Source organism: Globicephala melas, chromosome 17 (assembly GCF_963455315.2).
Source record: "Globicephala melas chromosome 17, mGloMel1.2, whole genome shotgun sequence".
Lineage (NCBI taxonomy): Eukaryota > Metazoa > Chordata > Mammalia > Artiodactyla > Delphinidae > Globicephala > Globicephala melas.
In genome coordinates this window covers 447,033-472,392 of record NC_083330.1, presented here as the reverse complement: position 1 = coordinate 472,392, position 25,360 = coordinate 447,033, and the positions used below count along the sequence as shown (strand labels likewise).

At 47.9% G+C, this 25,360-nt stretch overlaps 2 protein-coding genes across 9 annotated transcripts in view; one reads left to right on the top strand and one right to left on the bottom strand.

The window, feature by feature from the left end:
* PRKDC (protein kinase, DNA-activated, catalytic subunit) overlaps window positions 1-25,360 on the top strand; it is a 159,294-nt gene that overhangs the window by 110,397 nt on the left and 23,537 nt on the right. For 2 of the 3 annotated variants that reach the window (XM_060287680.1, XM_060287681.1), the window contains exons 63-73: window positions 1,903-2,108; window positions 3,972-4,110; window positions 4,922-5,110; window positions 5,678-5,902; window positions 6,659-6,767; window positions 8,151-8,262; window positions 18,046-18,220; window positions 20,828-21,002; window positions 22,189-22,382; window positions 23,005-23,188; window positions 23,803-23,963. In XM_060287680.1, coding sequence (XP_060143663.1) covers window positions 1,903-2,108; window positions 3,972-4,110; window positions 4,922-5,110; window positions 5,678-5,902; window positions 6,659-6,767; window positions 8,151-8,262; window positions 18,046-18,220; window positions 20,828-21,002; window positions 22,189-22,382; window positions 23,005-23,188; window positions 23,803-23,963 — 1,869 coding nt within the window. The remainder of the gene's footprint in view (window positions 1-1,902; window positions 2,109-3,971; window positions 4,111-4,921; window positions 5,111-5,677; window positions 5,903-6,658; window positions 6,768-8,150; window positions 8,263-18,045; window positions 18,221-20,827; window positions 21,003-22,188; window positions 22,383-23,004; window positions 23,189-23,802; window positions 23,964-25,360) is intronic. The other variant, XM_060287682.1, reaches the window with a different exon arrangement.
* Window positions 20,320-25,360, bottom strand: part of SPIDR (scaffold protein involved in DNA repair) — a 403,848-nt gene continuing 398,807 nt past the window's right edge. For all 6 annotated transcript variants that reach the window (XR_009559681.1, XR_009559679.1, XR_009559678.1 and 3 more), the window contains one exon: window positions 20,320-24,590. The gene's annotated coding sequence lies outside the window, so the exon portion shown is untranslated. The remainder of the gene's footprint in view (window positions 24,591-25,360) is intronic.

The following is a 25,360-nucleotide window of genomic DNA, read 5'->3' as shown; positions in this document are numbered from 1 at the left end:
GGTCGGCAGGCCGCCTCTCGGCCGGGGTGGGCTGTGCACTGTCATGGGCGCTGTGAGGCCGCCCTCAGAGAAGGCTTTGAAGGCTGTGCTCTTCGAGCAGAGAACTAGTGTAGACAGACTTTTGTAGGACTAAACACACTTACTGGAAGATTACTCTTTCATGTAAGAAATGTTTTCTTTGCTGTTCAAACCATGGATCGTTACAAAAGTCCCTAATAGAAAATCCGTTGGATTCATTTCAGTATTTTTGTAACTAGTTACCTCCCTGGAGTAATTTAAAAATTACATTCTTTAGTGTTATTTATCAGTAGCTTTGGTTTGCAGACTGATTGGGTAATAAATCCGGAGATGAAGTACTTAGTATTCTTACTTCGTACTTTTTTGTTGTAGCGTGAAACTGTTAATACAGTTTGTTTTTATATACTCTATTTTTATTGGTTTATAATTTACAAGTAGAATTCCTTCATTGGTTTTCTCCTGGTGATGCCAAAGACAAGACTTGAGAAGTTATATTGAATCAGCCGGTATTTCAAAATAAGTTTCTCTTTACATTTTATCCCGAAGCAATTTTGATTTTTAAAGATTTAATTTTATTTATTTTTTGCTGTGTTGGGTCTTTGTTGCTGCGTGCGGGCTGTCTCAAGTTGCGGCGAGCGGGGAGCTACTCTTGGTTGAGGTGCACGGGCTGCTCATTGCGGTGGCTTCTCTTGTGGTGCGCGGGCTTCAGTAGTTGTGGTGAGTGGGCTCAGTAGTTGTGGTGCGCGGGCTCAGTAGTTGTGGCGTGCAGGCTCTAGAGCGCAGGCTCAGTAGTTGTGGTGCGTGGGCTTCTCATTGCAGTGGCTTCTCTTGTTGCGGAGCACAGGCTGTAGGTGTGCAGGCTTCAGTAGTTGCAGCACGCGGGCCCTGGAGCACACAGGCTTCAGTAGTTGTGGCTCACGGGCTCTAGAGCGCAGGCTGAGTAGTTGTGGTGCACGGACTTAGTTGCTCCGTGGCACGTGGGATCCTCCCGGACCAGGGCTCGAACCCGTGTCCCCTGCATTGGCAGACGGATTCTTAACCACTGCGCCAGCAGGGAAGTCCTGCTGTGTTGTTCATGGAAATAGAATTTTGTTTGGATTTTCTTTCCTGTACCACTAGCTCCTGCTAAGAGTGACAAGCATTTTTGTTTGTTTGCTTGCTTTGGAGAATCTGTGTTCTTCCAAGACCCCTGGTGTTGAATGCAAGTTGGCTCGGTGGTAGCCGGTCAGTCTCAGTGAGGGTTCCGGGCCCAGCAGCTTCGCAGGGCGGGAGGCAGGTGCCCTTCCACATGTCCATGCAGACGCAGGTCTGTCGTCATGAGATGCTGTCCTACTAGCCATACTGTTCTCTCTATTGGTTTGGGGCTCACTTTTCGTTATTTTTGCGTATACAGAACTCTGAAATTGAGAGTTACAAAGTAAAGGTCAACATGATAATTCCCGAAGCCCTCCATTCCGTGTTGCTGAGCACGTGAGCCCCCGGGGTGGGGAGACGTGAGGAGGCTGCCAGCTAGTGGGGGTGAGCGCACCTACTCTGCAGTGACTGGGTGTGCGATCTTTGTGTCTCAGATGCTCTCCTCGTCTCTCCAGGGTATACGTTCCGGGAAGCTGCGGTTGTGGTCTGGACATACAGCAAATGTGTAAAACTCTCACTGTCCGCTAGTGACATTGTTGCTCTCAATTAATCCTGGATTGGAAGTGTGCAGTAAGGAGAGATCATTTCCTCCTCTGAGCAAGTGGGGGAAGGCTTAACAGAATCACACAGAGGAGCTTGTGCTTTCTCCACCACGAATGTCAGACCTTCGTGCTTAGCAGAACGAGGTCCTCGCTGGCAGAGGTGGCTGGGGAGCCGTGGGCTAGAGGGCTGCTGTGTCTGTCTTCGCAGGAGGTCAGCTGCAGACACACCGACCTGCTGAGCCTGGACCCGGCCGTGGTCGGCAGCGCCGGCCTGGCGGGCCTGCAGCAGCCGGGGGCCATCCACCTGCTGGAGGAAGCGCTGCTGCACCTGCTGCCCCAGGAGCCTCCTGCCAAGCGCGCTCGGGGCAGGCCCGGCCTCTCCCCCACCGTCGGCAGATGGATGGAGCTCGCCAGGTACGCCTGGGCCCCGACCCCGCTGGGGCCGAGGCCGATATATCTGATACAGTTACTTCGTTTATTTGGGAAAAACAAATTCTGTTTCGGTTACGTGAGGCTTTATCATAAGAAAGCCAGTGCGTAATTGTGAGGATGCTGGATTCGGATGAAATTTCACTTGCGCTTCTTTTCTGTAACACTGGTTTTTAGGTCTTCGGGTTCTGGGTGTAAGAGTGGAAGTGAGAGCGGGGTTTCTTGCCTCACCGCTGTTGCATGGTCGCTCCTGTCTCTCTGAACTGAGTGCCGTGGTGGGTAGCGAGGCGCTGCGCCGGGTGCCGGCAGCAGCACAGCGCGGGTTAGACACCGCCAGCGGCGCGGGCGGCACCCTGGGCAGGAGGAAGGGCCTCTCCGGGGGCTGCTTCTGCCCGTGGGCGTTCTTACCCTCTTGTATCTGGCATGGCCATGGGCAGTAGTGACGCCTTGTGCGCTTGGGAATTTCAGGGGGCAGAGTCTCGGGTCTTGGGTGTTGTCTGGATAAACGAAGCACACAGCTTTTAAGGGCCTAAACTTTTAAACATTTTTTTTCTAGCTTTATTAATGCTTCCTCACACTTTTTATATTATGTTTGTGCATTCCTTTCAAACAGAATTTTTTTTTAATATTTATTTACTTTTAATTGTTCATTTGGCTGTGCCGGCTCTTCGTTGTAGTGTGCGGGATCTTTAGTTGTGGCATGCGAACCCGCTCTTAGTTGCGACATGCATGTGGGATCTAGTTCCCAGACCAGGGGTTGAACACGGGCCCCGTGCATTGGGAGCACGGGGTCTTTGCCACTGGACCACCAGGGAAGTCCCACATCATTGTTTTGACCACGGTACAGCGTATGTGGTCCAGGGACCGGGGGCCAGTGTAGGGTGGACCTAAGGCTGGTGTGTTTTCTGAATTCCTGGAGAATGCTGGTAGCTTCGTCTCCTCTTGGACTCCTGGGCCGTGGGCTATTTTCCCACCTCCCTACCTCTGCCTCTGATTTGTTACCTTTTAACTCCCCATGAGCAGGGCAGTAAGAGAGCTATAGCTATTAGATTTTTTTGGTCTAAATTTGGAGTCAGTGGGCTCTGAAAGAGAACCCGTGGGGCTTTTTTGATGTAATAAACACGTGAAATTTCATACCCAGGGAAGCACCAAACTCAGGAAGACCAGGAGGGGAGTGGTCCTCAGCTCGGTGGTCAGGCGACTGCAGGGTTAGGAAGAGAGGACATTTGTGTGGAGACTCAGAAGGTGGGAAGAAGTCTCTAGAGAGAAGGGAACGAACTTACTGAACACTTGAGACTACCTTAAAGGGGGAGCTTGGCTGACGGACCAGCAGGTTTGTGTTAACGGCAGAGATGAATGCTCTAGCCCGTGTCCAGGCTGTCAGTAGAATCGAGAAGACCATAGAACGTGGAGTAAAACGTGGCATCTCTAGGACCAGGACTAATTTACCTGCTTTGGGGTTCTTAACTACATTCCAAATTTTAGGACTAGACAAGGATTCCAGATAGGTTACCACAGATAAGAGCAGTGTCTCAGCAATGAATTAACACAGAACAGGCGCATTTAATGAGTCAACTTGCGCATTGTAAACCTGTGATTTTCAGATTTTACTTTAAACGCGCTGTAGAATAACTCCTGCCTTCAGTGCGGCTAAAGTAGTAAAACTTAATGGTAACTTCAAAACTTCTAAGATTTCGTATTTTTACAAAACAAGAATAACGTATCTTTTTTGGTTAATTATAACATATGACATCTTGATTTAATATCATTTCATTAGAGTAAAGACTTAAAAAATACTGGGGCATTCATTGATTTGGACTTTTTTTTGTCTTTTGGTTTGTTTTATAGGCTGTACAGGTCGATTGGAGAGTATGACACCCTCCGTGGTATTTTCAGCAGTGAGATAGGAACAAAGCAGATCACACAGGACGCGTTACTAGCAGAAGCGAGAAGTGATTATTCTGAAGCTGCGCGGCTGTATAACGAGGTAAAGTTGATCTCTAGCAAGTGCTAGTTGCTTAAACACTTTTGTTCTCTGAATGGAAAAATTGTTAGCTTTAGAATTTAGAGCTTCAAGTATTTCAGCTTTTATTCCTTAGAATTTACACAAAGATTAGCATCAGAAAATGGCTTCATAATAACCGCATGTGAGCTAAGTATTGTTATCCCTTACTCTTTTTAAGAAAACGTCACTGAATAAAAGAAAGCATGTTTTACCAAGTACGATAAAACTGTAAGATGTTACTTCAGTATCTGGTATTATGTAATTGCCATTTGAGTAGATTGTGTTCATTCAGGAAGTAAAAAATTTATAAAGAGGTAGGTAAGAGTTGGTTTGGGGAACATGACTGAAGTTCAGGTTTGTGTTTGAGCTACCGGTGGCCGAGTGTGGATGTGTAGCAGGTACATACGTGGAGTTCAGGTCTGCGGCCTGTGCGAGAGATCCAGGTGGTGGAATCTTCTGCAATTTTCTGTAAACGTCTTATTTCCTAATTTTCATTCTAAGAACTCTGTGAGTAGTAAATAATCTGCAGTATTTACATCAAATTATGGGTCATTTAAGTCTTCAGCTTATTCACTGGCTTCATTGTTAAGTTTCCCAGAGACGCGGTTCCCTCTTGGCTGGGGTTTTTAATACTCATTTGACTATTAGATTCCACTCAAGTTACTCTGTTTTCCCTTTTTTCTCCTCTTGTCATAGATCTGGAAATGGTTGTTCTTAGTACGAATGTTACACAGCCTACAGTGCAAATGTTTTCATTTGTACTGTTTGCAACTTTGTAAAATAATCTTACCAGGCCCTCAATAAACAAGAGTGGGCAGACGGTGAGCCCACGGAAGCCGAGAAGGACTTCTGGGAACTTGCATCCCTCGAGTGTTACAACCAGCTTGCCGAATGGAAATCGCTGGCGTACTGCTCCACGGCCAGTGCTGACGGCGAGGGTGCCCCAGATCTCAGCAGGATGTGGAGTGAACCCTTCTATCAGGTGTGTGGGGTCATGTCTGAGGTCACGGAAGTAAATGTTTTAGATGGTCAGGTGTGCTCTCATCAGTCAGGTTGTTAGAAGTGTTCAAAAACAGGGCAGTAGTTGTGCAGCATTAGGATATTTATACGACCAGACACCCCCCAAACTGCGTAATAAACTGCTCACCGCTTTTAGCTCAGCCTTTCAGAGTGAGCGGAGGCCTTTAAAAATGAACGTCAGCATCCCTGGCGTGACCACCAGGAGAACATTTCCTGTTGTGTCTGCGCGGCATTGCAGTCTCGCTGGGCCCGCCTGGCCCGTCCGCACTGCTCTCCGCGGCTGTGCCTGGAGGTCCCTCTCTTTGTACCAGACGTCCAGTTGTCTTTCAGCTACAAGTAGTTGCCATTTTCTGTAGACCGTGTTCCTATGTATTTTGTGGTTATAAAATGAACCACTTTAGATGAACTTGTTTTAAAATTTGTAGCCTTAGGTGCTTTAACATTTGAAGCATTAAGCACCATCACTTTGGCACCTGGACCTATAAAATGACACCAGAGATGCCGTGGTGATGAGATTCTTGCTCCTCAGGAGACCTGCCTGCCACACATGATCCGCAGCAGGCTCAAGTCCCTGCTCCGTGGGGAGGGTGACCAGGCCCTGCTGACCTTCGTGGACGAGGCGGTGACCTCGGAGCTGCGGAGGGCCCTGCTCGAGCTCCGCTACAGCCAGGAGCTGAGTCTCCTCTACCTCCTGCAAGATGACGTCGACAGGGCCGAGTATTACATCAGAAACTGCATTCAGATGTTTTTGCAGGTAATATGACATCCCAGCCGGGGGTGTGCCATCTCTGTGACCTTTCTGACATCGGTAAACTCCTGGGTGGGAATCACAGCAGCAGGTTCCCCTGACCGACCGCGTGACGGGCCCACCCTCCTCGCGTCCTTGTTCCCCTGAGGCCTGTGCACACCGGCCTTGGTGCTGGGGCCTTTTAGTGCCTTTCTCTGTTTTACAAAGTTCCGCGTCTTGTGTCCCCTTGGGGTTTCCTTTCTCTGTGGACGAGCGCCTGAGAGCAGAGGCCCCGCCAGTCCCGGCTCTGTGTTCTCCTTTGGTGTCGGCTCGTTCTGTTGTGAAAGCCGTGTCTTGTGTAGAGTCTGTGAACATCTGTCGTTGCCATATATGGACGGTCACTGTCTTTATTCTACTTTTCAAATGTGTTTGAGGTTGAGTAGTACACTCGAAGTTTATCGAAGAAGAAAGATTGGCTTCTGTAGTTGGCAGTTTTACATTATAGGATGTTGTGATTTTTAAGAATTGGTGGCAAATAGAGGCAGCAGTACCCGATTGTATTACTTTTATTGATTTTGTTGAACTGAAATGCAGTTGAAAACCTAAATTAAAAAAGAAAATTACACCATTTGTTAATTGCTCCCATGACCTAATTATTAACCACTCTGAGACGTCCTGTGTAACTGATGTGTTTATAGGGTAGCTGCTGTTTCATGTTGAGAACTGTGTTAAAATCTAATGCAGTAAGTTGACTTGTAACCAGTGCTAACTAACTTCTTTCAGAATTATGCTAGTATTGATGTCCTCTTACACAGAAGTAGACTCACCAAGTTGCAGTCTGTGCAGACGTTCATAGAAATCCAGGAGTTCATCAGCTTTGTTAGCAAACAAGGTAACGTTCAGTTTATACCTACCTTGGTTTTCTTTTATAATTTCGGAAGAGCTTTGGCTTCTGATCTGTTTGCCTAGTGATAGTACATGTTCCTTACTGTATGGGTTAGAAACTGCGTTGGGTTTATTTTACAAATGTATGTATTTGGGATTGTTGAGGTAAGTGTTTAACATGGTCAAGCGCGATTCTGGGCACTGGAGAAGCTTCCAAGGAGTAGTGGTCTGACGCATGGCACCCACAGAGACAGAGGCAGGTCCAGGGCCCCATGAGAAACTGGGGTGACAGCACCCGGCCGGCAGGACCCCGAGTTGGGCGTGGTCGGGAGAGAGGAGCTCGCAGAGGACCGGCCTGACCCTGAGGTGCCAGAGCTTCTGTCCTGGGTGCCAGCTGGTACGGTGAGGCCGAGGGCGGCAGTGCCCGGACCTGGAAGGCCTTTCTGCCGCCGACGAGTAGGTTTTATCCTGGTGCTGATGGGAGGCCACCCAGAGTCAGAGGTAACGTCTTGACTGTAAATCTGAATTTCAGTTTTGTAGGCTTTTCAGAGTACTAATAAGAATTGGTATTCAGAACTATCTACCTAGCTGTTCTCTGTTTTAAATTTGGAGAATGATGTTTCAAGTACATTATTATTAACAATGTACTATCCCAGGAGCTACGTTGATCCCTTTTCTCTACATTTTCTAGTTTTTATAACAGCCTTATGAGATGTAGACCCTTTCTTCTCGTTTTGTAGGGCATCAGAGATTAAATAACTTGCCTAAGCTAATACATGGATCCAGATTCTGAGCTCAGGACTGTGATTTAAGCTGAAAGAAAACCAAAGCTTTAAACATTAGCAGTGTGAAATTTAAATTTCATGAGGGTTATCATGAATCCCTTTACCGAAGCCGTCGAGGCCAGGTCTTTTGGGGGTTATCTCCAGCGACCTAGTGTGCATACTGGGTTGGGCCTTGTGTGCAGTGGCCCGTCAGCCCACGACTGATGGCTGTCCACCGCCTGGGTGGGTGTCGCCACGAGTGGCGTAAACAGACTGTAAGTTGCCCTGTGATGATTCAGATCAGATTTTGCACACAGGAAAATTGGCTGCAACTCTGTGAAAAACATGTCAGTTTTCAGTGCTTTTTAGATTTTGGAATCGTGGATGGAGGATTGTGGAGCTGTGCTAAATGTAAAAATTGTGTATGTTTATTTCCTCATCTTCCCTCTATGGCCCGAAGAAATTGAGTTTTAATGCCAGAATATTTAAAATATGGCAGCTTTTGCTCCTGTTGTGAAAGATAAGACAAAACGTTTAAATTTGGACAAGAAACTTGACAGCTGCGCTTTGTAAGGTGGACTGGTCACTGAGCCGTGGACATAGTCACACTCTGATATTATTTTTAGGCAATTTGTCATCTCACCTTCCCCTTAAGAGGCTTCTAAAAACCTGGACAAGCAGATACCCGGATGCTAAAATGGACCCCATGAACGTCTGGGATGACATCATCACGAATCGGTGAGATGCTGAGCCTTCTGAGTTGAAGGTGGTTTCTTTTTTGAAGTTGCCAGAATAGCTTGTCTCCCAAACTGTGGTTTAGACAAATGTGGGGTCTGAGCCTCGTGGGCCAGTTTGCACTGAGGTTGTCCTGGCAGTACTCTCCGTGCGTCTTTGTGCCCTGGTCCATTCCGTGCTGGGCGGGGAGTGAAGGCAGGGGCGTCCTCTCTGCTCCTGTCTCAGGGCTGAATGTGGGCGAGTGACATGGCGGCAAAGAAGATACTGCTTAACAACTTCTTGTTATTCTGTTATTATAACCTGGACTTTTGACACTCCCACCTCCTACCTCCCAGCTCTGTTACGTGCTGTATTCATCACTTCGCCGGATCTGAGATTCTTTTCCTCACCTGTAACGGCCCTGGTTAATCCTAGGCAGGTATTAACTATATGTGTCGGAGAAGAGGTAATAGAGCCAGAGCGGTTGTGAGTTATTTTATTCAAAAACACACAGTCAGTAGGACTGAAGGACTGTGACCCCACGTTTGGCATTCTTGCCGTTGGACCCTGTTTCCTCTGATACTACAGCTTTTTAAAATTTTACTTTTTATACTTTTTATTTTTCAAATTTTTTACTTTTTATTTTGAGACAAGTTCTTACCTATAAAAAAGGTTACAAGAAAAGTAGAACTCTCCTGTGTACCTTTTACCCAGATACACTTTTTTTTTTTTAACATTTTTTAACATGTTGCCGCGTTAGCATTTTTTTCTTTCTCTCCACATACAGATATTTATTTTCGGAACCATTTGAGGGTAAGTTGCATACATCTGTTTCTTTACCTCTTTGTTTATCGGTGTACCTTTCCTAAGAAGAAGAGTATATTCTTAGAACCACAGTGCGGTAGTAGCTTCTCTGTTTTCATTTTAATCCACAGCCTCAATTTCAGTTCTGTCAGTTGTCCCATTAACGTCCTTTAAAGCAATTTGTCTTTTAAGACAGGATCCAGTGCAGAGTCATGTACACATCTAGTTGATGTATCTTTTTGGTCTCCCCTAATCTGGACACGTCCTCATGACACTGACACTTCTGGGGAATCTTCTTCAGTTTGGGTTTGGCTGTGTGTCCTCCTGATTATCTTCAGGTGAAATACCCATGGCCAGAATGCCACTGACGTGGAGTATTCGTCCTGCGGTTTCACATCTGGAAGCGCAGAGTGTCCACCTGCCTTTTACTGGTGGTAGCGGTGTTGATTGCCTGGTTAATACTATGTCTGGTCTTGCTGGTGTACAAGCCCTGTTTTCTCCTCTGCAACTAACAAGCAGTGTGGGAGATGTTTTGAGACATGCCTGTATCCTGCTTCTGATGAGACCTACTCCTCCGTGTTCTGTGTCTGTGGATGACTTTAGCCCAGACCAGCCTTGTGCCGGGTCTTATTGTGGCAGGTGGGCTCCTTAGTTGTGGCTTTCCAGCTCCTTAGTTGCAGCATGCATGTGGGATCTAGTTCCCTGATCAGGGATCAAACCCCGAGCCCCCTGCATTGGGAGCACGGGGTCTTAACCACTGTGCCACCAGGGAAGTCCCTCCAGGCTCATCTTGCAAAATTATCCTCCTGTGTTTCCTTCTAGAAATGTTGTAGTTTTAGTTCTTCCATTTAGGTCTATGATCCAGTGGAAGATTTTTTTTTTTTTGCGGTACGCGGGCCTCTCACCATTGCGGCCTCTCCCGTTGCGGAGCACAGGCTCTGGACGCGCAGGCCCAGCGGCCATGGCTCACGGGCCCAGCCGCTCCGCAGCATGTGGGATCCTCCCGGACCGGGGCATGAACCCGCGTCCCCTGCATCGGCAGGTGGACTCTCAACCACTGCGCCACCAGGGAAGCCCCACGTGGAAGATGATTCTTGTAGATGGTATGAGGTAGGGATCCATGTTCACTTTTTCCATACGGACAGCTAGTTGTCCAGTCCCGTTTGTTCAGAAGTCTTACTTTGTGTCACTGAATTGCCTTGGCACCTTTTCTGGAAGTCAGTGACGGTTATGTCTGTGGGTCTGTTTGAATGCTCTGTTCTGTTCCTTGATTTATGTGCATATCTGTTCACAATATCACACTGTCTTCATTACTGATGCTTTATAGTAAGTCTTAAATCAGATAGGGTGAGTTCTCCAACTTTGTTTCCTTTATGAAAACTGCTTTGTTTATTTTAGGTTGCTTACATTTTTATATACATTTGAATATCTGCTTATCAATTTCTACCAGAGAAAAAAGAAAAACAGAGTTTGGGATTTTGTTGCCTCTAGATCAACTTTGGGAATTGCTGTCTTAACAGTGTAGAGTTCTCCAATTCATGAATATGGTATGTCTCTCCGTTTATTTAGGTCCTCTTTAATTTCAAAGATTTGTATTTTTTCCATCTGGAGATCTTAGCTGTCTTTTGTTAGATTTGCTCCTAAGTACGTATGGTTTTTTCAGCACTGTTGTGAACGGAGGGTTGTTTTTTGCATTGTATTTTCTGGTTATTTGCTGTTCATGTACTGATTTTCTGAAAGTTTTGTTTTATCATGAATGGTGTTGAATTTTGCCAAATGCTTTTTCTGCATCTATTTAACTGATCATGTTGTTTTTCTGTTTTATTGTGTGTGTGTGTCTATAATATTGTTCAAATCTGCTATTTCCTTATTGATTTTCTGTCTGGGTGATCTGTCCATTGTTGACAGTGGTATTAAAACCCCCAACTATTATTGTATTGCTGTTTATTTCTCCTTTTAGCTCTATTAGTATTTGCCCTATATACCTAGGTACTTCGTTGTTTGGTGCATAAATATTTACAATCGTTGTATTTTCTTGACAGATTGGCAGTTGGCCCCTTTATCATCATGTAATTACCTTCCTTGTATCTTTTTACCATTGTTAGCTTAAAATCTATTTTGTCTGGTATAGTATAGCTACCCCTGCTTTTTTTAGGTTACCATTTGCTTGAAATATCTCTCCCACTCTTGTCAGTGTGTCTTCAGAGCGAAAGTGAGTGTATTGTAGGCAGCATATCGTTGGAGATCTTTTTTTTTTCTTTTTTCTTCCGGCCCCGTGCCTCATGGCCTGTGGGATCTTTGTTCCTGACCAGGGATTGAACCTGGGCTACGGCAGTGAAAGTGCTGGGGGTCCTAACCACTGGACCGAGACGTAACTCCCTGGATCTTGTTTTTTTTAATCGCTTGGAGAATCTAAACCATTTACATTTGAAGTAATTATCAGTAGGTAAGGCTTACTGTTGCTATTTTTGTTCTTAATTGTTCTCTGACAGTTTTGTGGGTTCATTACCCCTTGTTGCTTACCCTGTTCCCTTTTTGTGTGATTTGATGGATGACTTTTTGTTTGGTGTGCTTTGACTTCTTTATCGTGATCTTTTGTGTGACTACTATAGTTTTTTCCTGTGTTTACCACAAGGCTTACGTAAACTATCTTGTAACACCTGATTTTAAGCTGATAACAACTTAACTGTGATAACATTCTTAAACTTTATTATGCTTTTGTGTCCTCATCCCTCTTACATTTTAGGTTATTGATGTTACAGTTTACATATTTTTATATCATGCATCCAATACCAGATTATTGAAGTTATGGTTATATTTAATACATTTGTTTTTTAAGTTTTAAACTAGAGTTGTCAGTGAATTACATACCACCACTGCCATATTAGAGAATTCGACTTTGGTTTTATATTTGCCATTACCAGTGAGTTATATACTAACTTCATATGTGTCTGTGATGTTAATTAACATCACAGTTCTGCTTGAAGAACTCCCTTTAGCTTTCTTGTAAGGCAGGCAGGTCTGGTAATGGACTCCCTCAGCTTTTGTTTATCTCTTCTTCATTTCTGAAGGACAGCTTTGCCAGATACGGTATTCTTGGTTGACAGTTCTTTTTTTCTTTCAATATTTTGAATGTATCACCCCATTCTCTCCTGTCCTGAAACGTTTCTTTTGAGGACTTTGCCTATAGTCTTACTGGGTGGAGGGTGGGAGGGTTCCCTTGTGTGACATGTCGCCTTTCTCTTGCTGCTTCCAAAAGTCTTTGTCTTGGACTTTGGACACTTCAGTTGTAATGTGTCTCGGTGTACCCCTGTTTGGATTCAACCTAGTTGGGTTCTTTTTTTTTTCCCTCCAAATATTTATTTATTTATTTGGTTGCACTGAGTCTTTGTTGCAGCAGGTGGGCTCCTTAGTTGCGGCAGGTGGGCTCCTTAGTTGCGGCAGGCAGGCTCCTTAGTTACGGCAGGCAGGCTTCTTAGTTGCAGCTCGAGGGCTCCTTAGTGGCAGCACGTGGGCTCCTTAGTTGTGGCTCGCGAACTCTTAATTGCCACAAGCATGTGGGACCTAGTTCCCTGACCAGGGATCGAACCCTGGCCCCCTGCATTGTTGGGGTCTTTTGGGATTCAAGGATCTGGGTGTCCATATCTCTCCTCAGGTTAGGGAAGTTTTCAACCATTATTGCTTTAAATGTACTTTGTCTTTTTCTTTATCTCTTCTCCTTCTGGGATTTTTATAATGGGTGTGTTGTTTCTCTTACGCGCTGCTACACTCTTTTTCATTCTGTTTTCTTTTGCTCCCCTGACTGGATAATTTCATTGAATCTGCTGCATGGTTGAATCTGCTTTTGAAGCTCTCTGTTGAATTCTTCAGTTCCAGGATTCCTGTTTCTGTTTTTTGATGGTTTTTGTCTTTTTGTTAAACTCTCGTTTTGTTCATGCATTGTTTTCCTAATGTCACGTAGTCGTCTGTGCTTTCCTGTAGCTCACTAGCTTCTGTAAGTGGGTTATTCTGAACTCTTGTCCACAGCTCACAGAGCTCCATTCTTTAGGGTCAGGTGTGGAGCTTCGTTAGTCTCCTTGGGTGGCATCACAGTTAGCTGATTTTTCGTGATCCTTGGTTCCCTACGTTGGTATCTACGCATCTGAGTAAATGGTCTTGTTCAGACTTTGCAGAGATAGTCTTTCACCAGTCAGCTCAGCCTGGGGCTCTGGACGTGCCAGCTGGTAGCTTCCTTGGGCAGGTGGGACCTGCTGTTGTGTATTTGGGGTGAGGCTGCTGCCTGAGCTCTGAGGTTGGGGGTCGGGGTGCCGCTGGCCCAGGACAGTTGGGTAGGACTGGGGTCCTGCCCCAGCGCAGCTGTAGCATGGCTCTGTGTTGCCTGCATTCTCTGGTCAGGCTTCCTAGGTGGCCGGGACTGGGTGCTATGCTCAGCAGTAGGTGGGGTACTGCCCCGGGGGGTCGGGGGAGGCAGCCAAGCTGGCCCCAGGGCCAGCATAACTCATCGTTTGGGGACCCAGATCAGGCGGGACCGCACAGCGAATTCCCTGGCTAGGCAGGCCACCGGTTTGACTCTGCAGACGGGAAGGGAGAGGCTCCAGCACCACTGTACACTGGGCTGTGGGGTTTCCCCACGTGCTCTGGTGAGGTTCCCCGGCTAGGCGAGCTGAAGGCTCTTCGGCAGGTTGGTTTCCCTGCCCGTGCGCGAGGGGCCACCATGCAGGCCCCCGGCTGGCCAGACTCTTGTTTGGGAACCAAATGGAGCAGAACCGTGAGCCAAGCTCCCTGGACTGCTGGGCCGGAGTCCTGGCTGTGTCCACCGGCAGGCGCTCTGAGCACGTGCTGCTGTGAGCAGGGTCGCAGGGTGGGCTATGCAGGTACCCCGAGCTCCGGCTGGGTTTCCCAGTCAGGTGGGTTGGGCTGTGAATTAGCTCCCTGCCCAGGCAGAGGGCAGAACACGCTGCAGGCCAGCAAGGCTCGTTGTTTGGGTCCTGAATCGGGCAGACGCGCGTCCTGCCCAGCTCCCTGGTCAGACGGGGCCACCGTGTCGGCTCAGGCACGTGAAGCCACTGGTCAGCATTTCTGCTCGGGCTCTGCTGGGACTGCCTGGCAGGATCCCAGCCCTGGTAGCTGTAAGCCCCACCCCATCTTCTGTCATACCCTGAGCCCCGCGATGCCTGGGAGGTGAGACCCACAGCCCTGGGCTTTCCTCTTCCCACTGGAGAAACCGTAGACTTGGGGGCCCTGGCTGCGGTCCCAGTGCGGCTTCTCGCACCCTTCAAGTGGGGTCCCTCCCAGTCCCTGGGGTGTGGGGCTGTTTTCACCTCATCCCCATGTTGTGGGATTTTCCCAGTGCTGTCTTGTCCTTGAGAGTTGTTGGTTGGTTTTCCTCTGAGGGGGACCGAGGTCGAGAATGACCTGTGTCACGATCTGGATGATGTCACTTATCTTTGCTGTTTGTGGTGTGGTGACATCACTTGTCTTTGCTGTGTTCATGATGTAATATGTTGCTTTTTTAAAAAATTTATTTATTTTTGGCTGAGTTGGGTCTTTGTTGCTGTGCACGGGCTTTCTCTAGTTGTGGCGAGCGGGGGCTACTCTTCGTTGTGGTGCGCGGGCTTCTCATTGCAGTGGCTTCTCCTGTCGCGGAGCACGGGCTCTAGGTGCGCGGGCTTCAGTAGATGTGGCTTGCAGGCTCTAGAGCGCAGGCTCAGTAGTTGTGGCGCATGGTTTTTGATCCATGGAATAGTTAGAAGTGAGTTTTCTGTGTCTCTTATTTATTGATTTCTGAATTAGCTCCTTGTGGTTATAAACACACTGTGGTTTCAGCCTTTTGAATTTATTGAGACTTGTTTTATGACCAAGTGTATGGTCTACTTTAGTAAACATCCCATGTGCACCTGAAAATCCTCTGTATGCTGCAGTTCTTGGACTGCAGAATGTTTATAATTTTCATTTAGATCGAGGTGGTCAATTGTGTTTTTCAGATCTTCCATGTCTTTAGTGATTTTTTTGTTTAGTTCCATCTGCTGTTGAGATTGGGATTTCAAAACCTCCTACTGTGATTGTAGAATTGTCTGTTTGCCTAATAATCAGTTATTAGGCACATACATGTTGATAATTGCTGTGTCTTCCTGATGAAACGTGCACTTTAGCTTATGTTGCAGTAAAGACATATTGACGTGTGTACTTCATGTGTATATGTGTGTGTGTATATATATATATATATACATGAAGTAACAGTGAAAATATTAACAGATAATATATTTTTGCTCTAAATAGTCTAACATGATTCAGAGCTTACAAGGAACAGTCTTTTATACTCACCATTTCTTTTTCTTTCTTTCTCTCTCTCTTTCTTTTTTCCTTTCCTTTCCTTTCCTTTTTTTTTTTTTGCGGACGGGCCATGCTGCGTGGCATGTGGGATCTTAGTTCCCCAACCAGGATTGAACCCGTGCCCCCTGCAGTGGAAGGGCGGAGTCTTAACCACTGGACCACCAGGGAAGGCCCTGCACTCACCATTTTTGATGCTTATCATTTGTTCCTGAAGATCCAAGTTTTCCTCTAATATTTCCCTTCAGCTGAAGATTTTCCTTTAGCAGTTCTTGGAATTCAGGTCTGCCTGTGATGAATTCTCTTGCTTTTCCTTTGCCTGAGATGTCTTTATTTCACTTCATTCCTGAAGAATATTTTCTCGGGGTATAGAGTACTGGGGGATCATTTGTCCTCTATGTTTCAAAAGGGAAGGTCATGCTTGTTCAAATGGTTATTCCCCAATATGTAATGTGTCATATTTGGGGGCCAGTGTCAAGATTGTTTTTTTAATTGTTGGTTATCAGTTTAATTATGATGTGTCTGTGTATGGTTTTCTTTGAATTTATCCAGTTTGAGCTTCACCAAGCTTCTTGAATCTGTACATATATGTCACCAAATTTGGGAAATTTTCTGTTATTGTTTCTTCAAGTATTTTTTTTGCCCCAATTTTTCTTGTTTGTGGGATGCCAATTACACATATATTAGACCTTTTGGCATTGTCCCACAGGTTCACTTTCATTCAATCTTTTTTCTCTTTATTCTTCAGATTAGATCATTTCTGTTGATCTGTCTTCAAACTCACTGTCGTTTCCTCTTTTAATTCTGTCTAGTGAATGTTTTATTCCAGGTACTTTTCAGTAAAATTTCTATTTGGCTCTTTTTACACTCCCTCTCTGCTGAGATACCTACTTTTCGTTTATTCCATGTGTATTTTTCTAGACCCCTTAGAGATGGTTAAAATAGCTGTTTAAAGGTCCTTGTATGACCTTTGCCGACCTATTGGTCATCTCAGAGTCGACATCTGCTTACTGTCCTTGTCACTGAAAACAGGCACACTTTCTTGGGTTCTTTGGATCTCGGTGAATTTTGGCTTGTGTCCTAGAAAGTGTGTAGACTGAGCCCCTTTACAGCTCCCAGGGGACGTGGGCTGTTCTGACCCTGCAGCAGCCAGCCCCTTAGACTTGCACCTGGGCTCTCGCTTTCTCCTGGCTCAGGTTTCAGTTCAGCTCTCGAGTCAGTCCTGCACACGTGCCCGTCGCGGGGTAGCCACGGCCCACGCGGCTTCTTGTTTGGAGCTAGAGGCTCCCTTGTCCACTCTCTCCCCTGCAGGGTTCCCTTTGCAGCCTTTGGTTCCTCCGGGCACAACACAACAGGGCTTGCTTCTTTCAGAGTCTTCGTACTCAGGCTGCCACGCTCCACGTTGTGGTTGTCCTTGTGGCAGAACTGGGAGAAGACAGAGAAAAGCAGGACACTCACCACAGTGGCAGAACCTTCTCCTGGTCTCCGCGTCCTTGAAGGTGGCCGTCTCTTGCTGACCCTCAGACCCCTGGGTGGTTGTGATTGCATACTACCCCGTTTCTAGCCGTCACCAGCAGAAGGGCGGCTGTGGCGCCTCCTGTGGCCTCACCAGAGCCAGGGCTCTGTCACTTTTACCAAGATGGCTCTTTCCGGGCTCCTTCCTCCAAGGGCTGACACAAGAGCATGGCGGATACCACCTTTGTTTCACCTGTGCCCTCCCTCTGGGACTTCCTGGCTACTCTGCCTCGCGGAGTGGAATGCACTCTTCTCGCTGGTGACGGCATGTCCTTGTCCCCTGCTGCCCCACTTTCTGGGAGCCCAGGCCCTCGTTCACGCCGCAGGGTGACATTCCTGTTCACGCGTTGCTTCTCCAGGTGTTTACCCAGCACCCAGGGTCCCCCACCTTTGCTTGTTTAGCTCTTGGGAAGGAAGTGGGCACTTGCGTGGTGGTCATGGGGTCGGGAGCACAGGAGCAGATCCGTGGCTGGGGAGGCTGCTTGTTGGGAAAAAATGAAAAAAATAAGCAAGAGAGGTGTGAGACTTGCTAGTTTATCTGGCTACAGTGTTTCTAAGAAATTGAAATTAGTCCGCAGATGCACAGAAAGTTAGTTGATTATTAATTGGGGTGAATTTTGTATGTTCAGGCCCTTTGTCCGTGTTACTGACAATGAAAATAATGAAACTAGAATCATGGGAACCAAGTCAAATATGTAAATCATGATACAAATAAGAATAACCTTCTGGCCGTCCATGTGATACAGCCGTTGTTCTCGGTGGTGGTAACCTGCCCGCTGCTTGACACTGTCCACGTATGTGACGAAGACTTTAGATTCAGAGATAAAAGGAGAAAAATGGTGTTGACTCAACACGGGGTGTGCTGTCCATTTGTTAAGAGAGCAGGTTGCGAGTGTGAATACTTTACTTTGTGGAGGTGGAAGCAGTAGATGCTGTCTGGAAAATTGTGTTGAAATACCCTCAGTGATCTTCCAAGAGCTGGTTAATTAAAATGGGGGTTAAGTCCAGTTCTGAGAGTGTATATTTATAGTCTAAAAAATGAGCAAAATTTTAACAACTGTAGAATTTCTGTCTGAATGCTGTCCAGCAGCTTCCTGAATGTCAGAGATTTCTTTTATGAGTCCGGCATTAATTCTTATTTTTCCTTGTTGCATGTAGATGTTTCTTTCTCAGCAAAATAGAGGAGAAGCTCACTCTCCTTCCGGACGATGGTGGTGTGAGTGAGGATGCGGACGGGACGGGCGTGCAGGCTCCGGAGGAAGCTGCTCGGTCTCTGATCGCCAGCTGCAGGTTCTCCATGAGGCTGCAGATGGTGGAGAGCGCACGGAAGCAGGTGGGCGCGCCCGGGTCACGGACGATCCAAAACTGGCGTTCTTTAAACTTAGCTTTTCTTTAAAATCTGAAGCTTAGAGATAGTTGAGTAGTTAGTATTTTTTTTTCTCTATAAGGAAGTACACTTGAAGAAATACTTACTTAAAAATTTCCAGAAAGCCTCTAAAGTTTATTATACACTTGTTAATCATTTCAAAATGATTATTCTCTGCTTTACTTATAAAGAAAAGGTTTTCTCTTGTTTAACAAAATGAATGCTTGCCAGGTAGTAACAAATTATATTTAGGTTTAGTTTGTGGAAATCTATCATTTGATAATAAGGTCCTTTCTTGATAAAAGTGCGGTTTGCTTAAAAGTTGCATATAAGCATTTCAACTGTATTAAATTATATTTTTCATGTAATTAGATCATATTTGGATATACTAGGGGAGCTTGCTGCTTTAATGACCCTATATTGATTGCTATTATAAAGCAAAGAATATTATTCTAGTACAAATAATTAATATTTGTTTTGTGGGTTTAAAGGCTCATTTATAGGTGTTTCTTTGAGATGGGTCTTGTATCAGGAATTTTTATATTTCCCATAACAGCAGCCTAAGTGAATAAAGGAAGTAATAACTCTGTCAGTTCCCTGCGTTCAGTTCTGCACGAGCTGGCCTTCAGATGCTCTCAGATACTCCACCGAGGAGGCCCTGCCCCCTCGCCTGGTCTCCCCAGGCTCTCCCCTTGAAGTTGTGGATGCTGTGCCCCCTCCCCACTTTCTGGACTCAGGTAGTGTCTTCCCTCACTGTTTCCTGCAGAGAAAAAGGAGATGCTGTTTTTCCAGCAGGCCCTGGCCATTTCGCCCTCCATCCCCTCAGCTCCGGGTGCAGCAGGGAGTGGCCGGGGCCCGGGGCTGAGGTGGTGCATGTGGCCTCTCAGCAGGAAGTGAGGGGCGCATCCCGGGGCGGGGGTGCAGTGGGTGCTCCCCGCTGCTGGGGGCAGGGCACGAGAAGAGGGGGCAGGAGGGCCCCATGGGGGGGGGCATTTGGGGGTGGTAGGAGAGGAAGGCACGGAGATACGTTTAAACAGAATCCCAAGGGGAGAAACTGGGAATTGTGGACGCCGCCGTGGGCGGACGGCTTGTCTCGTGATGCTGGTTTGAGGTGGGTTGTAGAGCATGTGGCCCAGAACTAGGGACTGGAGACTAGGAGGTCATCGAAGGTCTTGGACGTGCTGGTGGGGATGAGAACTGTGTGAAATGTACACTCTTATACGCAGATGTAATAAGGCCAGAGACTGCAGGAATGACAAGGGTGGCTGGACTTTTGGCCTGAGTGGTTGGAAGGGTCGTAACAAGGACGCATAGGACTGATGTCAGTGTCCTTGAAGCTCAGCAGAGAATTAGATGTAAAAGACATCCCCAAACAACCAACTAAATAAAAAACAGAGAAACGTATATTAAAACTAAAAACTTCTGTGCCTCAAATGGCACACTCAAGAAAGTGAAGAGAGAACCCATATGATGGGAAAAAATATTTGGAAATCATGTATCTGGTAAGGGTCCGCTTATCCAGAATACATAAATAACTCTTTACAACCAAACAACACAAAGTCAAACAACCCAGTGAGAAAACAGGCAAAGGATCTGAATAGACATTTCTCACAAGAAGACACACAAGTGGCCAGTACGCACATGAAAAGACACTCAGGGCACTTCGCTGGCGGTCCAGTGGTTAGGACTCCGCACTTCCACTGCAGGGGGCACGGGTTCGATCCCTGGTTGGGGAACTTAAGATCCCGCAAGCCGTGTGGCATGGCGAAAGAAAGAAAGAAAGAGAGGGAGAGAGAGAGAAAGAAGGAAAGAAAAGACACTCAGCACCACGAGTCATCAGGAGGATGTAGGTCAAACCACAGCCAGGTCCCGCCGCACACCCACAGGACGGCTGGAGTAGAGGGACGGCCCTCCGTGCAGGGAGGTGAGCAGTGCAGCCACCGTGGAGATCAGTCTGGCAGCTCCTCCAAAAGCCAGAGGGTTACCGTTTGACCCAGCAGTGCCCCTCCTCGGTATATACCCAAGAGAAATGAAAACTTAACGTCCACACAGAAATCTGTATACAGATCCTTTATGTTCATTGAAATTAGAAAAAAGAGCATTATTCAGAATAGCCAGAAGGTGGCAACAATGCGAAGGTTTATCAGTAGATAAACAGATAAATAAACTGTGGTTTATGCACGCAGTAGCATGTTACGCAGCCACAGCAAGGGGTGAAGTTCTGATACACACCACCAGGCACAAAGTCAGAGCACAGCTGACTCCCTGGGTAGGAAGTGTCCAGAATGGGCAGACCCGGGGCAGAAGGCTGTAGTCTCTGGGGGCTGGGGGAGGGGAGCAGATGCCTGTGGATGGAGGGTTTCTTGGCGGACGACAGAGTCCCGGAATCAGACGGCAGCCGTGGGGTGCCCCGCTGCGTGAGTGTCCCGGAGACTCTGGACTGTGTATCTGTCCCCACGATAAAGCTAAGGTGATGGGTCACTGCGGGCCAGCGAGAAGCTCCTCTCGTAGAGCGACCTGACTTCTCATCATCCTCCTGTGTCATCTTTCTGCTTTCTCTCTTCCGCCGTGTAGAATAATTTCTCGCTTGCCTTGAAACTGCTGAAGGAGCTGCACAGAGAGTCAAAAACACGGGAGGACTGGCTCGTGAAGTGGGTGCAGAGCTACTGCCGGCTCAGCCACGGCCGGGCCCGGGCCCAGCGCCCGCCCGAGCAGCTCTGCGCGGCGCTGAAGACGGTGCCCCTGCTGGGTACGAGGCTCTTCTCCTCCCACAGTTTGTGTTGTGGCTGTGTGTCTTCTCGCAGTATCCTTTGTGCTGCTTTATCTGACAGTTGGGAATTAAATTTGTAAAACTTTTATTAAGTATTTATTGAACATGCGGCGCCAAGGTGCCGTGTGTCCAGTAATGCTACCGCATGGGACTCCTGGAGCTTTTGTTTCTTCATCTGTAAACTAAAGTTGAAGTTCTAAAATGTTCTCTTTAAGACTTAGCCAAATTTTGGGTGTAACAGTTTAATTATTTTGAAAACTTTATGTTTGCATACAAGAACTGCCTAAAACAATTAGCCATGAGAGCCTTTTTCCTCCTCAGTTCTTCTGTCTGTGATGACGTGGCCTGTGAGGCTGAGCGGGAACCCCGTGTGTGGGTCCCGGCTCTCGTGTGCACGTCCCAGGTGCACGGCAGGGCTTTCCTGCGGCCTCCCGCTGGTCCCGAGCCCGACTCGTGGGCAGGATGGGGAAGCACTTTCCACGTTGATCCCAGGATCGGAAAATGACGCCGTGACTGCTCAGCTCTTTTTATAGGCTTTTCTGGGGGGGCAGGAGGAGTTTGATGCCGTGAAGACGGCACTCGGTTCTCGTGATAATGACTGGCTGCCGTCGGTCACGGCCCTGTGAAGTAAGCGTCTCCTGGAGGAGCAGGTGGTGTGCGTGCAGGACTTGCCGGGTGACGGCCCTTTCTCTTCTCGACCTCTGCACGCTGTAGGCTTGCCCAGAGCCACACGGCCGGACATAGTACTAGACCTTGGACTGCGGTGGTCTCTGTTGCTTTGTCAGCTGTAGGTCACAGCATCAGTTTAAAAATCAGCGTTATTGATGTACATGCACGAATGCATTAGAAAGCACACTTTCTGTTCTCTGTTAACACAAAGAAGTGCTTGGACAAAATGCAGAAGGGTGATGCTTGAATGAAAGTTTATTTGGTGTTTTAATTGTTGAGCCTCGGTGGGCCGTGGTCGCTGGTGACAAAGAACATTGTTCGTTAATGTGAGTTCAAGAGATTCTCGAGTCAACGTTTGAAGTCAGTTTCTTATACCTTTAAGATTTCTTTTAGTTTCTTAATAGAAAACAACCTTTGAACACTATGACTATCTTCTTTGTAACTTACGTCACTCACTCAGTTCTCAAAAAATCCTGTGTGCGTGTGTGTAATCCAGCAGGTGAGAACACATCAAGCTACTTGAGCAGAAACGTTGTGGCGTCCCGTGACCATAACATTCTCGTGGGCACAGCGTACAAGATCATGGCCGACGCTCTTAGTAGTGAGCCCACCTGCCTCGCTGGGATCGAGGAGAGCAAGGCCAGGAGCGTCGTGGAGCTCTCGGGATCCAGTTCAGAGGATGCAGAGAAGGTAGTGACGCTGGGAGCCTGAGCGCTTCGTGTCGTGTGTTTGTCTCGACCGCGCAGGCTCCGCTACATGAAAGAAATGACAAGTCTCGCTTTGTGTTTTCAAGACACATTTGACAGTTACACGCAGTCAGGTTTCTTATTGGAAAAATGACCTACTCCCCGTGTTTCCTGTTGATTTGAACGACACCCTTCTTTTAGTGTTAATAGTGAGAAGTCTGTGTTGGCTTGATGTGGACGGTTCTCCCGTGAATCTTGTTAGTGGAATCTCACCACCGGCCGCCATTCAGACACCCCGCCAGCTTATGGGCAGAATCAGCTTTTCTGCTTTTTTGTGTAGCACCTGCTTTGTTGGCACTGCTCAGGTGGTTCTGTGTGTTTGTGAGTTCCCACGTGCTCCCCGCGCCACTTGTGTCCCCAGCCTCCAGCCCTTCCTGAGCCACGCCCTGCGTGTTGGTGTTCAGGCGCCGAGATGGCGTAGGGCCGGCGTCTCTTTCCCAGTCCAGGCAGACCTGGCTCTGCCCTCGAGCGGCTTTCTGTTTACCGGTGGCTGACGGGTCCCAGGGGGGCAGGGTCTTCAGGAAGCTTGGTCTCGCTCACAGCCTGCCGGGGTCTCTGCGTTCCAGGTTGCGGCAGGCCTGTACCAGAGAGCGTTCCACCACCTTTCTGAGGCCGTGCGGACGGCAGCACAGGAGGAGGCCGGGTGCTCGGCGCGGGGCCAGGAGCCTGCATGCGGGCTGGTGGCGGCTTACCTGGCGCTGGTGGAGTTCTGTGACCAGCGGCTCCGCAAGCAGGAGGAGGGCCCCCCCGGTGAGCCCCGCGCATGCCCGCCGGAGATGTAGGGTCTTGCGGGTCCTGTGCTCTCCTGTGTGTTTTTCAATGGCATGTGTTCTAAGAGACGGCTTGTCTGTTTAAGAGGCTGTGACATGGCCATGCCCCACGGCCGGTGTGGGACCGGAGTTGGGCGTCTCCGTCCCTCCCTCCCTCTGCTTCCCTGGTGCGTGTCTGACCAGCTCCTGTGGCCACCCCTCGTGTTCCAGCCCAGGAAGCAAACTACTTCACCCGGTAGCAGAGGTCAGCGTCAGAGAGGAGCTCTTTTTTTTTTTTTTTTTGCGGTACACGGGCCTCTCACTGTTGCGGCCTCTTCCGTTGCGGAGCGCAGGCTCACGGGCCCAGCCGCTCCGCGGCATGTGGGATCTTCCTGGACCGCACGAACCTGTGTCTCCTGCATCGGCAGGCAGGCTCTCAACCACTGCGCCACCAGGGAAGCCCCAGAGAGGAGCTCTTACATGCAGTCCGAGACCGTCTGCTGAGCTGCAGTAGTTGTTAGAAAGGAAGCCCGGGGGAGAGCAGCCAGCGCTGAGCATGCCACTCGTGTCTGTGTGTGGGTAGTGACCACGTCTCTCCTCTCCTGTCCCCGGTAGTCCTGGACGCTGCAGAACTGCGCACGTATCCGGCCGTCGTGGTGGACAAGATGCTGAAAGCTCTGAAGTTACACTCCAGCGAGGCCAGGCTGAAGTTCCCCAGACTCCTCCAGATCGTTGAGCTGTATCCAGAGGAGACCCTGAGCCTCATGACCAGAGAGGTCGGTGTCTTCCTTCTGGCGGAGGGGACTTGACCGAACTAACAGATGTGTTGTGTGGGGTGCGTGTGTTAATGGCTTTTCATAACCACTGAGTTTTGCTCCATCCCAACAACATGTGTCATTGAAAACTGTGTAAAGGAGTGTTCCCATGCACCCACTTTGCTCTGTGGGTGTTGACGCGAAGGCCGCGTCTGAACGAGGACCGAGACGGGAGGAGGTGAGCCCTCCACCCGGAGCTGGCTGCCCCTCAGGGCTGAGCTGCGTCTGTACGTCCAGGGGCCTTATGCTCAGGTCACTGTTCAGCAGCAAGAAAAGGGGGACGTTTCAGGTGCCATCCCCCGACGCTCCACATCTCGGGAACCCCCAGGGCTCCTGCCCCACGTCCCGCTTGCCCGCTCTCACCCCATCCCGGCCTCTCCACTGGGGCTGCATTGGGGAAAAAGGGGAGGGTTATCAGAAAGGCTCCTTAGCGACTTCGTGGATGTTTAACTGGAAGACAGGGCCAGGCTTTGAGTTGATGACGTAATAGCTCAGAAGGGGTGCACAGCAGGTCTGTAGACGGTGCTGGTCGCCGAGCCCGCAGTCAGTTCTCTGTGTGCTTGGACAGGTGAGGGTTTTCAGTAGGTCCTACACAGGAGATTAAAGTAAATTCGGTATGAAATGCAGTACACATGCATTTTCGTCAAAGATAAGTAAAGAAATATTTCAGTAAGTTATGGTTCTTTTCTTCCCCCAAATCATACTTGTATATGATAAAGATAGCATTTTGAGTTTGTGTGGAAACGAACGGAGTGGTGGGTTGATGTTGTCATGACCCTTGAGATGGGCAGCTGGCCTTGCACTGAGGGCCCCCAAGCCTCCCGTCCTTCCTGGCTTTATACCAGCATTCCAAGTGCAGCGGAGTTTATCTTGAAATAAACACCTGGAAAAGCATTAGAGGAAAACCTGAGCAAAATCTGAAAATGGTTTTGGAGTTACGAGACAAAACCCAGGAGCTATAGAGGAAAATAACTTGACGCTTCTATTGTTAAAAAAATGCTATATACAAAGTTAAAAAAAACTGGGAGAAAAAATTTGCAACACATACTGGAGATGGAGAGCAGGCGTCTCCACTGTCTGCAACAGACAGACTCGTAGCAAGGGGCGTCGCACGTGTGGTTAAAGCACGTAATGCAGGTAAACGCTGACTGCCCAGCCTCGCTAATGATGAGACGCGCAAATTAAAGTTAGGTATCTTTCACTTCTCAGATTGAAAATAGATTTTAAAAACTGTCAGATTGACAATAGATTTTAAAAATGGATCACGTCAAGTGTCGGAAAGGATTTTGGAAAGTAGTCGATCTGCTACGCTTTTAGAAGTGGAAATTTGAAAAATCTTGGAGGGAAATTTAGCAATG